We start from the raw sequence: 14,550 nt of genomic DNA, 5'->3' as shown, positions 1-14,550 counted from the left end.
TAGAGTATGATGCCAAATGTTTATGCACAGAAAAAAATATCAGTAATTTTTAAATTATCAATTATAGGAATTTTTCTTTTTTGTTTGGTCTATATGCTTTCCAATGTTTTTGTAATATGTATTATTTTATAAAACAACAAATATTGTACATTTTAATTCTATTTTAGGTTTGGTTTGTATTTATCAATACAAATTTTATTTATATAATAATGAGGTTGTGTATCCTTACAATTTCTTCTCACCTTTAAAAATATTATATTTTGGGGCCAGTGCTGTGGTGCACCAGGTTAAAGCCCTGGACTCCAGTGCCAGCATCCCATAATGGTCCCAGTTCAAGTCCCAGCTGCTCCACTTCCAATGCAACTTTATGCTAATGCACCTGGGAAAGCAGCGGAGGATGGCCAAGTCCTTAGACCCTTGTAACCATGTAGGAGACCCAGAAGAAGCTCCTGGCTCCTGGCTTCAGATTGGCTCTGCTCCGGCTGTTGTGGCCATTTGGGGAGTGAAACCAACAGATGGAAGACCTCTCTCTGTCTCTACCTCTATACCTCTGTCTTTCAAATAAATAAAATCTTTTAAAAAACTATATTTTGTCAAACTTGTTTATGAAGCAAAACATTGTGCAATATTTTCAAATGACATGGTGATTGTGTCTGTTTCTAACAGGTAAACTGTTCCCCCTTTATTTCTTTATCTCTGTGTAGGCATTTGCCTGGTGGCCTGATTTGCTGGCTGAGCATGCAGAGAAATTCTGGGCTCTTTTCACAGTGGATATGGACACTGCACTGGAGGCTCAACCACAAGACTCCTGGGATAGTTTTCCTCTTTTCCAACTACTTAATAACTTCCTCAGGAATGACAGTGAGCACTTGCACTTTCTTTAGTCTATGGCACGGGCAGGGGAGGGGTAGTGTGTGATGGAAATGTGTTTTACAGAACCCCAGCACTAGAGTGGATGTGAGTAACATAAACATTTGCTCAGGCCCCACATTATACTATGCTAGGGTCTGGGGGAGACCAGCGACACTCCCACCTTGCTCCATGAGCTCCCAAACTCCTTTGTTCCTACCTTCCTGCCTTTGCTGAGGACTGATGATCCACACACCTCTGACTGTACATTGTAAATCAGAACATCTACAATGGTTGGTATTTCTGAAGCACTTGAGAATACGTCCCTGTCTGAAAGTCGCTTCAGAAATGTATCATAATTCTAGAAATCATGCTTTGTGAAAGCTTCTACTAATAAACGTGGTAATTTTGTAGGCCTGAGAGCGGCATCGTTTCTATAGATGATAGTACAGTGTTGCTACATGGTATGGCTTGCTCATTCTGTATTTAGAAATTAAAGACAATGTAAATGTTCTCTATTGAGGCATTTTTTTTCCAGTAAGAACTTTTACAATCTTGCAGTAAGATCAATGGCATATGGTCTTCTAGCAGCCAGTACAAACTAGTTTTTCATCACATGCATTTTAACATGTAGATTCCTTAGACCTTAACTATGTTGATGTTGTGAAGGTTTATTTTAGTTATTTGAAAGGCAGAGTGACAGAGAAAAAAGAAGAGACAAGAGAGAGAGAGAGGTCTTCTACCCACTGATACACTCCCCAAATGACCTCAACAGCCAGGGTTGGGCCAGCAGAGGACAGGAGCCTGAAACTCCATTCAGGTCTCCCACCTGGGTGCAGGGGCCCAAGTATTTGGGCCATTATCCTTTGCTTTCCCAGGCACATAAGCGAGGAGTTGCCCTGCACGTGGAGCAGCCAGACTCAAACTGGCACCAGTGGCTTAAACCACCTTGCCACAAGGTCAGCCCCATGGTGAGTTTTTTCTAGTTTCCCTTCGCCTCAAGTTTGGTTACCATTGACTGTTTTTGTTTAGATACTTGCAGGGATCATGGGGTCACGAATTTCCTATTCAACAAAATTCTTCTCCTGATAGACGAAGGTGAACTCTGTCTCATCCTAACCTCTGATTCTCATTTGTTCTTCGTGACTAGTGCAAATCTATTGTGGCTTTTCTTCTGCAGGCCATCATTCCCAGAGAATTCAACTCTTCCTTCCATGGTGGGGTTTTTATACCTAGAGCAGTTGGTGCTCCTTTCTTGAATAGACCTCACTTCACTGCTCAGTGTTCCTCTGGAGTGTGGCACTAAGAAGAAAACTGTTCAGCATGTGGCCCAAATGACCCAGACCACAACAGGAGGTGCTCTCCACTGCCCTGTCTTCCTGCTGCCCTGATCCTCCGGTGAACTCCCTCACACTGTCAGCACATTTGGAACTTTCTGTTTGTTAAAAGCCCAATTTTCTTTGCTATTCTCTTCCCAGAGGCTGTTCCTACTACATCTTTATAGTTTTAAACCTAAATCCGTGTTTTTACAGTTGTCTTTGTTTCTAAAAAAACTGAAGAAAATATTGGTTTTGTTCATTGTTTTAGTGCAGTGTTTCCTACCTTTATTTGAGTTCATCACTTTGAGTCTCTGATGAAACTGGGAAAATATTCACATAGATATGAAATTAAGGGTAATATTGTACTCCCCGTTGATATCTTGGGTTCAAGTTCATGTTGAAAGCCTCTGTTCTAGTACAAGAGGATCGTTTTATAGTAATTAATAACATGGACTTTGGTGTCTCTGCCACTTCCTGGTTGGCCTTGACAGTGGATCTCTACTTCAAGTTCTTCATACCTAAATGAAGGAGAATTATGGCACATAATAATATTGTCATGAGTGGTGAATATTAGATGGTAACTCACATATAATAGATGCCAGATAAATGTTCTAGATATGTCTGCTAAAATTTCAGTCCTGATTCTTTTAATTATCTTATTCATTCTCTCCCACTTCATTTCATTTCCAAAAGATGCCATTTTAAGCTCGAGAATTAAGCTACTTTCCTGCTTCAGATTCAGTCACAACATGTGCTCTCAGAAGTCACTGTGACCAACTCATACTCATTTACCCATATGCGAATCATCCATTCTTCAAATTATCATCAGCCAGTTTTTTTGTGTTCCATTTATCTTCATTTATTTGAAAGGCAGAATGACCCAGAGAGAGAGAGAGAGAGAGAGAGAGAGAGAGAGAAGGATCTTCCATGCACTGATTCACTCCCCAAATGCCCACCGCAGCTTGGGCTTGGCTAGGCCAAAATCAGGAGTGCAAAACTCCATCCTGGTCTCCCACCTGGGTTGCAGGGACCCAAAGTGCTTGAGACATCACCTGCTGCCTCCCAGGATGCTCATGAATGTTAAGCTCTCCGGCAGGAGCAGAGCAGGGACACGACCCCGAAGACTCTGCTGGGGGATGCAGAGAATCAAAAGCAACATCTTAACTGCTGTGCCAAATGTGTACTCCCTCACTCACTTTTTTTCTTTTTTTTAATTTAATTTTCTCACTCAATTTTCAAATTCCAGTTTGATTCCCTCCTGCCAGCTAGAAGATCTTGAATGACTCTTCTGGTTCCATTCCATCATATTCTGCTAAGAAATTAGAAGTTGAGTTTTTAATACCATCTTCAGACAAATGTATAGCAGTAAACTTGCTGCCAAAAGTAAATACACATATTTTGCATTAAGTTGCCAAGTAAGAATAAACAAGTGTAGGATTTTTCATAACACTGCTCTCTATATATGAATGAAACCTCAAGAATTGACTATACTTAAAGTTGGGATTAATTTTTAAAATGAGGCACAAATGTTTACAGTCAAACAGTTATTAAACATGTTGAATGATGTAACATTCAAAATTTTAAATTTTGTTTCTTAGAGAAAGAAAAATATTTTGTAGATACTTAGAAATTTTCTTGGGAAACCTCTACTACAACTCCAATAAATTAACAATTTTTAATATTTAAGAAGAGTTCTTGAAATGCAAATATAAATTTATTGGATATCAAACTGGAAGCTAAAAAATTTAATTTCCAGAGTAACAAATATTGAATTACAAGAGTTTCCTGTTCCGTGTACCATTTCTATAGCATTTATTATTATTAAATACGTGAGGTATTGCTTTGTGCTGTTTCTATACAATATTCAGTCAGTGTGGAGAAGGATTTATTACTGATCTCTTTCCAGCACTGTTTAGAGGGGAAGTCTAAATCTTGGCTTTGATTTCAGAGTGATTAACAGATCTTAGAAAACATCAATTATTTCTGAGAAAAACAGCTCCTCCATGTAGTGAGGTAAATAGAAAAGTTCCCCAGTGCCATAATTTTCTTTTGGTACTGGGAGTATAAGGTGATCTGGGGAATTGAAATCGAATGCAGTAACTGTCAACCCAAAGTCACAAGTTACTGCCCTAAACCAAGACCACTGAATGATGTCTCTGTATTTGGTGAAACATAATTTTTATAGCTTTTACTATCACTTTGGATGCTAATGAAGAATTTTGTTAGTAGTGATATGCTTGTTGTATTGCATTCTCAAATGGTGACTTACTGAATTCAATTCAAATGTTTACAACTGAAGCAGCCCCTAAGTTATCCTTTTGGAAAGCTACAGGAAAACATTTAACAACTTCTATTCTTTTAGCCTCTGTTGAAAAAGAGATCTTCATATCATGGCCATGGCATTATAGTTTTGATCATATTGACCTAATTAGAGCTGTGGTCTAAATTGCAATTAATTACAACTTTAGCCAGAGGTAGTAGGACAGAGGGCTCTGACTGCAATCTTGGAAAGGGAGCTAATTTGCTCAATAACAGTGCTGCTGACTCACAAAGTAGAAATCTGTGTGTGAATCTGTGTGTTAACATCAGGTGTGCTGCCAGTTATATGTACATTTTAGACAGTTGTGATTTATTAATAATAAGTAACTAATAATTAGACTATTTTAGTATTACTAAAATTATTGGTTACCCATTATTACTGATAGATAATTAGTTGGATATTTATGTCAGCTTTTCCAAAATTTAAAATGACTAAGACATCTCATAACGAATGGAGATATTAGAATTTGTGCTTTATTTGTGGCTGGAAAACTTTTTGGCTGAATATTTTTTCCAGGATGATTCATTTGTTCTCACTGGTTATTTACTGTTTTTCTTTTATTGAAAATTTTGTGCCTTGATATTTGTAAGTAGATGTTTATCTTTTGGACTGTGGAGGGGATCTTAACCAAACCTCTTAATTTTTTGTGTGAAGAAACTAAATCCCTATGGCGAGCCAGGGGAAGGGCTGGGTGAGGTAGGGGCAGTGCAGCAGGGGAAAGGTGGTGCCACAGACTGGAGACAGTGAGCAGGGGGAAGGGTGGCGAAGCAGGTGAGCACTTGCTCAACTGGAGCCTGCCCACTTGTTTTCCAGTCCAGCCTCATTCCCCCAGAACAAAAGCAAATTGCTGGGGTCACTGGGTTAATAATACACAATCTTTTTACAGGAGATACAAATGTCCTTAAACTCAGAAAATATTTAATTCAGAAAATATTTAGAAGGGTGCTGAGTTGTAGCGGGCGAAGGGAGAGAGTTGGGTAAGGAGTGCAGAAGGCATCAGGTCAGGTCAACATCGTCCAATCGTGAATGTCAGGAAACATCTGTGAGGATACTTCCAGGAACGAAACTCATTAGTAGGGAAAGGAACTCAATGAGGACAGCAAGTTTGGTTTCTATTTTAAGGAGAGAAAAACAAAATCTGTCGGGGGCGGGGGGGGGGGGGTGTCTTTCCTTACAGTTGGCCACGATTAGGGAAAGTGTAGCTTTCACCTCCCTTGCAGATGAAGTGGGTTTTCCTCGAGGGAAGAGTAACAGCTGCAGCACCATTTTCACAAGTGTCCCCAGTCTCCCAACCCTTGCAGACTCACCCCCTGATTCCCAAAGCGAGCCTGGTGAGAAAAACAAACCGAGGCTCCTTCATTTCTGGCCAAGCAAGACTGAAGCGCCCACTTACCTCTCCAGCATTGCTCTGCCCACCCCACTTCACTCCCCCTAACCGAAGAGGGAATTTGATGGGCAGTCACTTTAAATACTACCCAAGGAAACAATTTTGAAAGAGATGCGTTAAAACTGAGGGAAAATAAATATTTTCATAATAAAGCCTTGAGTGAGATAGTTCAGTGATATCAAAGGACAGTATTGCTAGCACAGATTCTACCCTTGTGTGCAATGCGTTTTCCACAGTTGCCACGTCCCTAATAGACACAGGCAAGTGACCGCTTCTAACAAATGAAAGCCATCTGCAAATGGCACAAATCATTCCTTTCAGCACGGATGAAAGGCAGACCCTCGGAGCTAGTCACCTTTTAATCTGTGGATATGCTAGCAAGTGGCAAATGACCATTCTATTGGGAACCGGTTCCCAAGTGAAAAATACCACGGTGCTGCTTCTTTAATTAACAGCCTTTTCACATTGCTAGCACATTAAAGCCATCCCCAAGAACACCGTGCTTATATAATCAATGTCACAGCATCTCTGCCTAAGCGAATAATAAATGTTCAGGCTCTCTGCTAAGTGAAAACCTGTTCTCCAAGACTTTCACCTTCATAAAGATGGGCTCATAAAAATCGAAAAAGGAAAAATTGGAATGTGGTCTCATGAGGATAAAAAGGCTAGTGTTAATAATTAACAAGGAGAGTGAAGTGGAGTCAAATTAGCCATAATAGAGCCCAGAGTGACTGGCAAAGTCACCTCTCATTATCAAAAAACTCATTAAGAAATGAAGAGGTGGAAATCCCGCTGGGTTATTCTCACACTTAGGCTGTATCAGAGATTATTTTTCAGATTTCTTTCAAATGAAGGACTGTTAGGTCACCATATTGTATATTAGGTTAATCTTCGAGCTTTTAAATATGGAGGGCTGACACCTGCGTGTTATTCTACCTCGAGTGCTTAAATGAGCTGTGTGTCTGAAATTCACGAATCAGTGTTTATAAATATATCTGTGTATATATATATATATATATATACACACACACTAGGAACAATGTAGAAAGGATATAACTTCTGGGTTACAGCAAGGGTGTGTGCCAGCTTGGTTTTATAGACATGAGGATTTATAAATGATAAAATGACCACCAAAATGTGAAAATGTATTTAACTGTAATCCCAAGTTGGTTGAATTCAGAATTGTATGTCAGAATTTGCTTCACTGACGAGTACAATAAAAGTAAGAAGTCACTAGCTTTTTCCCCTCAGTTGAATTCCACAACACTGTTGTAGCTTCTGTACTACATGTGAACTTTATTTTTTTTTAATTCTGATTTTTTTTATATTTTCTTAGGATTTAGTGGCCTAAAGGCCTGCTCAAAAATACCTTGGTGTCTTTCACAGATTTTCAGAAAACTGTGTAATGACTGAAAACCAGAGAAAGCAAGCACCCCACAGTTCAGGGTTCTGGATGATGTCATAGCCATACTCGTTTGTCCCTGTTAATGTGGACAAGTACATATTATGACACATAACCCCAAAGACCTCAAGGCTATGTATAGATGGAGTGAAATTAAAGACTTTTCCAAATTAAAGACAGCATGTGTCAACCTGCTGGACCACAAGACTTCTTTGTTTATTTTTTCCTTAAGCCTTGGTTAACATGAATATTGACTGTTTCCTAAATTAATCCCACAAGAAACAGGTGCTAAATGCCTAAAGTTTACCAATTCCCTGCATCTTGCAGATACATGGGTGAAAATGAAATGAGTCTTGTCCTTGAAAAGCATAAAATCTAGTGGAGGATGTGGACAAATATGTATACACACTATTAAATAGGATACAATGAGTTGCAGAAGCAGAACTCAATTACACACACTGTCCCATGAAAGTTTTCACTCTAGTTTTAAACTTGAACTTGGACTTTTTGCCCTAAAACTGAGAAATACAGCATCCATGCTCTCTCACCCTGTGTCAGTTTCTCTGTTTAGATGCGCGTGTATGTACAAGTCTATGTGTACCAGCAGATATACAAGTTCCCTGAGCTGAGGGACAAAGGAGAGTTGGGTATGCTTTTTAGGAGACTGTTATGCTCATTAATATATAAATTGCATCCTAGCAAACTATATAAAATTACTTTTCAAAGATTTAATTTAAAAGAATATCAAAACAAATGTGCTTCCTGTTCTACACTTCCGTGAGATGCTCTGAGAATTCCCTTGATGAGATGGATTTTTACTGATATTTATTCAATAAACAGACTTTTATTGAAAGCCAGATTCTTGTTCAGGTGCTGTTCCTAGATTTCTTTGGTTGTGTGTGTGTTTTCTTCTTCATGATGCGCTGTGTACTGTGATTCTCCTGCAGCACACTATGAATTTCCTGTGACGGGACCTTCACTGTGTGCATTTCTCAGCACAGAGAATGACCCGTTAATCTTCCATCTTAATCCAGTGTTCTTAGGGTTGATATGGTTTTAGTGTCAGTTTGAATAATTGCTGTTTATTTATGTTGTAAACTCTGTTGATTGTATAATGATTGGTGTTATTTGTTTTGCTGATCATGAATTACTCATTTCCTTCTGAAATGAGTAGAATTTTAGAGAGAAGAAAATTTTTCTGCTGATAATCCTCTAAAGCCTACTAATTAGAAGGGGTTGGGACAATATAAAATTGGATTATTTGGGTTCAGGAGTTAACATCATATTTTTACCTAAAAACAATGCATAAATACTGTATTTGTTTTTTCTTCATGCTATCCAGCAATTATTATCTCCATAATTATTGTTAATTGGATCATAGCTTAAATTCTCTGTTGATATCTTACTGCTAAAAGCCTATGACAAGTACTTTTGTAAATCTAAGACTGTTTTTGGTATGTAAATAATAAACACTAGTTTATTATCTATTGGTGTATTCAAAATAATTGGCCACATCTACAGCTTGAGTTTAGCTTTTATTTCAGCCTTTTGCTTTCTTTTTGCCATTTCTAATTGGACCTTAGGGCTTGATGTCACTGGTGCTTCGTTATTTTCTGACAAGATGATATTTGCAAACATGGAATCTTTGGGGGGAAAAAGTTATTTTTATCAGTGGAATAGGTGCCTGTCCTCCACGTGTGTTGCAGTAAGCACTTCTGCAGACTCCCTTTCACTCCCACACCTCCCATATAGTGTCGGACATGGCTCTTACATGGGGCCGTGTTGAGAACTTGCCTCTTCCAGTGAACTGATGGAATAGGTGTCTTGTAAAGGCTTAATGTGGATGGGTATCAACCCCAAATCGTAACTTGTCCTTATTAACTCATTCCGACGCCTCATGCTACACAGAGAGGCTGCTAATAGTATCTGATGGGGGTAGAGTGCAAACTCTCATACAGGCCTCTAGAAGTGTCCTTTCCATATCTGTAGCCTTGCCTGCTGAAACCAAATACTCTTCCCTTTCTCTCCTGCACCACGTGTATTTCCCTTTATTTTCCTCTCCCTCATTCCATGTCGCCTTTCCTCTCTCCTTCATCTCCCTTTCTCTATTCAGCAAAGGAAAAAAATTGTTCAGTTTCTTGAAACATACAAATGTGTGTTCATAATTAAACTTTTTAAAAATAAAAACTGTCAGATAAAATATGAGCAAACTTTCGACCAGAATGTAAAATATTTTGGAGTCCATAAAAAATATAGGTAATCTCCATTTTTTTCCAAATTCTACAGGAAACAATGATTTCCTATTAACAGTCATGATTGATCAGAGCAAATTCTCCATTCACTAAAGTAAAAGATACTCTGTCTATCTGGCTCTGTCTCTCTCTCTGCTTTTAAAATAAAATGAAAATAAATAAAATTTAAGAATAAAATAAGAGATATTAAAAGAACCAACTTTTATATCCAATGGAATTTTTGAGAAGCTGAGCTTGGGCATAAGGATCAAAAATAGGATTTCTCAGAAGGAAGGAAGGAGGGAAAGAATGGAGGGTGGATGAGAAGGGGGAGGGAGGGAGGAAAATCATTATAGTCCTAGAGTTCTATCTAGGAACTACATTGAACCTGTTTTCTTTGTATTAATATCACATTAACATGAGAATTGATGAGAACTGTGTTGTAATAATTACCATGCATTTGCTGTGACCCTGAGAATCAAGTACAATAATAAATTCATTTAAAAATTAAAAACTAAGATAGGATTTCACATAAAAGTATTGTTTAACATCATATATTTTATATAGGTAGGGAATTTTCAGGCCTTGGTACACACTGTAGGTGTCATTTAATGCAGTCTTATGTTGTAATCTTAGTGGAGGATGCACACGGTCATCCAACAAACATTTAAACATTTGCTCTGAGAAGGGAACTTGCTGGATACTAAGAATACAGACATGGTTCCTGCCCCAAGGACTTTACATCCTTAAGGGGACAGAGAGAGATGTCAACAAGTATGAAGACCACTTATATAACAAGGACCACGGTGGAAAACTACAAAATAGAGAATAAACACGAGAAACCAGTAAGTGGAAAATGAGACAGCAGAACGAAGCGTTTCTCAGAGAGGATTCGAGTATGTGAACTGAATTGTGAACATTATGATGACTGTACTGCAGGAAACAGGGAGATAGGGTGGCAGAGATAAGCCAGAAAGATTATTGTAAGACAGATCTTGGAAGGGCTTTCATACCATGCTAATGCTTTTGGAATCTGTCATGATGCTCTACCAAAAGATGATAATCTTCAGGAGTGATACGATTAGTGTTCTATTTTAGAAAGCCCCTCTGCTAGACATTTTGAGAGGATGGATTAAAAGAGGGAAAATTAGGAGCCTAAAGAGCAGTTAGGAAATTATTTCTTAAGTCAAGGTAAGAGATTAAGAAAGCTGGACTAGTATGAGAGCAGCCGTGTTGAAAGGAGGAAGGGGGGACCTAGTAGGAAGACCGGAGGACATAAAATATGCAGGTTTTGATTACTTACTGAACGTGAGAAGTCGGAAAAAGGGCTGTAGTGCAACAACCTTTTTGCCAGTACAGCCATCAGATCGTCTGTATTTATCCTGAGCATAGGAATACAAAAAGAGAAGTCTGTTTTTTAAACAAAGGAGTGATAAGTCCAGCTCTCTGCTGTGGCCCGGGAGGATTGCCCCGGGTGCTTGGGCCCCTGCGCCTGCATGGGAGACCAGGAGGAGGCACCTGGCTCCTGGCTTCAGATCAGCGTGGCTGCGGCCGTTGTGGCCATTTGGGGAGTGAACCAATGGAAGGAGGACCTTTTTCTCTTTCTCTCTCTCTCACACTGTCTATAACTCTACCTATCAAATAAATTAAAAAAAATAAACAAGGGAGTGAGTCCCATATCAAGATCAAATATATGAAAAAAGGGAGCTTTTACCAGAAATACATTTGACTTAGCCACTGCTTAATCTTAGAATATAACATTTAAAAATAACCATTAAGTTATTATCTTTATATGCACCTTCATTTTAGCAGACTACCTATGCTCCATTACCAATACACCTAGTCTCTAAATGTATAATAAATTAGCACTCTAATTCATGAGGTAGAGTGTTCATTTGTACATGTAATAATTTGTTACATGAACATGTGCTTTGGTCTTGGTACAAATAAAACTTACAACAAGGTGGAGAGCCTAAGATTCCATATTTTAGCCATATACCAAGTAAGTGAAGGTGAAGGCATATAATCTTTGTGTATAGCTATGTGAAACTCTCTAGTTTAGAAAGATTGTGTGATATAAATATTTTTAGTGTGAGCTTACTCTTTCATTTGTTAAATGTAATCATTTTGGTCAACTGCTTGATTATTTCATGTTGTTACTGAGATTTCTTTTTTAGAATTCTAATTGTAAAAAATATAGTGCACCTAAGATATAATTTGCAAGATATCTTCTTTTATTTACATAATACAACCTAATACATTTGAAGGTATAAAGATTTATCTGCTGATGTTAGGTTGGACAGATGATTTTAAATGCGTGAATGAATGTGTAGAGAGAGAGCAGTTTATGGTCTTCTAAATAGAGGGCAATGAATGATATCATAAGCTGTAGAGGTTAACATGGGGCTTTGGTATCAAATCCTTGTTCTGCTTCCTGATGACTAAGTGACTTTAGGCAAGTGTCCTAAACTTTCTGTGTTTCAGTTTTGTTTTTTGTAATTTATAGAGAACAAACCATGTATTTCCTATATACAGTTTTAAGGGCATAATGATACTTCCCACTCTACCTTCTCTCCCTTTTTTATTTTTCTTTTAATTTTTATAATGACAAACTTTTATTTAAGATTTATTTTATTTATTTGTAAGATACAGTTACAGAGAGAGAGCAATAAAGAGAGAGGTCTTCCATTTGGTTCACTCCCCAAATGGTAGCAACAGCCAGAGGTGGGGCATGCTGAAGCCAGGAGCCAGGAGCTTCTTCTGGGTCTCCAAGGTGGATGCAGGGGCACAAGCAATTGGGCCATCATCTCTTCTCTACAGGCACATTAGCAGAGAACTGGTTTGGAAGTGGAGCAGCCAGGACTCGAACCCACACCCATATAAGATGTGGGCACTGCAAGTGGCAGTTTAATCTGCTGTGCCACAACACTGGCCCCAATGCTTTCAGTGGTTCATATAATCACTAGAGACCATTATGCTTAGTGAAATAAGCCAGTTCCAAAATGGCAGATAACATATTTTCCCTGATTTGTGGTAACTAATATACAAAGTACAAAAATAAGTAATTTCTGTGCAAAATTAACATTTTGAGTTTTGATTATTGTTTAAAGCCCTTGTCGGCACTCCTGAAGATCAGTGGTTTTCCTGCTCAATTTTCTTTATTGATAAGCTTGAAAAAAAATAGGTCCTCCTCCATACGGTTCGTGATGATTAAATAGAAAATTGTACATTTGAACTTAGCACTTGGTTTGGCAATCCAGAAATGCTAGTGATGATGAGGAAAAGAAAGTAGAGAAAAGTTCTTAAGTATCCTATAATTTGAAGTTTAGTATACTTTTTAATTTCCCTGATATAATGAGTTAGGTGGTATAAATGATCCTTATAAGTTTAGCATCCTTATTTTGGTGGCATTTGGTAAAAGTAACTGAAATGCATGCTCTATAGTGCTTTCCGTCTTGATAATTAAATCTCCAGGAGTAAATAAAGCACATTTCAACATCTAATGAAAACATTATTAAGATAACATTAGGAGCCAGCACTGTGGCATAGCGGGTAAAGCTGCCACCTGCAGTCCTGACATCCCATGTGGGTGCTGGTTCAAGACCTGGATGCTCCAATTCCAAACCAGCTCTCTGCTGTAGCCTGGGAAAGCAGTAGAAAATGGCCCAAGTCGTTGGGCCCCTGCACCCATGTGGGAGACCAGGAAGAAGCTCCTGGCTCCTGGCTTCAGATAGATGCAGCTCCAACCATTGCAGCCATTTGGGGAGTGAACCAGCAGAAGGAAGACATCTGTCTGTCTCTCTGCCAATGCCTCTCTGTAAATCTGCCTTTGAAATAAATAAATCTCTAAAAAATTTGTCTTCTAAGTAAGACATTTGTTATTAAATATGATTACTACTCCCATTTTAATGAGAAATATCTTATATAGATAAGCCAGAAAATATTACTTGGCCAGAAAAAGTACTATACCATACCAAAGACAGAAAAATTAGTGTTATATTTCTTTCCGTGTTTAGAATTACTTTCTATTCAACTTTCATGATTCTGTAGTTGTCCAGCCTCTGAAAATTTTCAAAATCATTTAAAGTAATATATCCAGGATATCCTCATTCATATGCCACTGTGATACAGACTGTATTATTTGACTAAGTTTTAAAGTACTTGTTAGCCTTCTAGGACATTTTTCGTCCTGAAGAAGGTAGTGAAGGAAATTGGCATAGTTAACAGAGTAAGACACTACTACTGGACTTGCTAGTCATTAGATTTACTAACTATAAGCACCTACAGCTTTTACAATCCATAAAAGAGTTCCAAGAGACTTTTCCTCACCTTTCCACCTCTTGTACCTTGTTATAGCTACCATCATCCTTCACCTGGTTTATTGCAGAAAAAGAACTGAGAACTAAGCTTCTGTGGGCTCCCTAAGTACATTTTCAACCCAGTCAGAAAGATAATAGCATGCCATTCCTCCACTTGATAATAAGAATAATAAAGCTGTCCATTGTAGCCAGTAATACCCACAGTCTTCCCTATGTCCTGGGATCTGGACACCCATGGACTACTGCTCCTCCTCTCCTACTCTGCCTCAGTTACTGTGGCCTTCTTGTGTTCTAAAAGAATCTTCATCTAGATTCAACTAAGCTACCGTATCTTCAAAAATACCTTTCCTGACCATGAAATATATTTTTAAATGAATACATTTTGGCTCTGAGAGCCATAAAAATAGTCACAGCCAGGTTGAAGATATGTTCATGCAAGAAGTATTTGCAAGCTATAACACTGTCATTCACAATAATGACAAATTCTTCATTGGATATTACTTAGTATTTTCCTACAGATTTTCTACCCTTTCATATGCAACTGATGCATATACTGTCCTAGGTTTTAATGAAATTGTGTCCTATACATGAAAAACCTCCATCTCATGAAGGAGGAAGGTTCACCTTTGCCAGAAGTCGTATCCTAGTAGCCCAAATTGAAAGACTTCTACCACCTCTTTAGGTGGATCATTCAAACTACAGTTTATTAAAGACAAATAAAAA

The 14,550-nt window shown here is 38.2% G+C and overlaps 1 protein-coding gene across 11 annotated transcripts in view; it reads left to right on the top strand.

The window, feature by feature from the left end:
- Positions 1-14,550, top strand: part of CADPS2 (calcium dependent secretion activator 2) — a 665,654-nt gene that overhangs the window by 573,812 nt on the left and 77,292 nt on the right. For all 11 annotated transcript variants that reach the window (XM_051849752.2, XM_070071264.1, XM_008258272.4 and 8 more), the window contains one exon: positions 705-861. In XM_051849752.2, coding sequence (XP_051705712.2) covers positions 705-861 — 157 coding nt within the window. The remainder of the gene's footprint in view (positions 1-704; positions 862-14,550) is intronic.

This window comes from Oryctolagus cuniculus, chromosome 3 (genome assembly GCF_964237555.1).
Source record: "Oryctolagus cuniculus chromosome 3, mOryCun1.1, whole genome shotgun sequence".
Taxonomy (NCBI): domain Eukaryota; kingdom Metazoa; phylum Chordata; class Mammalia; order Lagomorpha; family Leporidae; genus Oryctolagus; species Oryctolagus cuniculus.
This window is presented reverse-complemented; position numbering and strand designations above follow the sequence as displayed.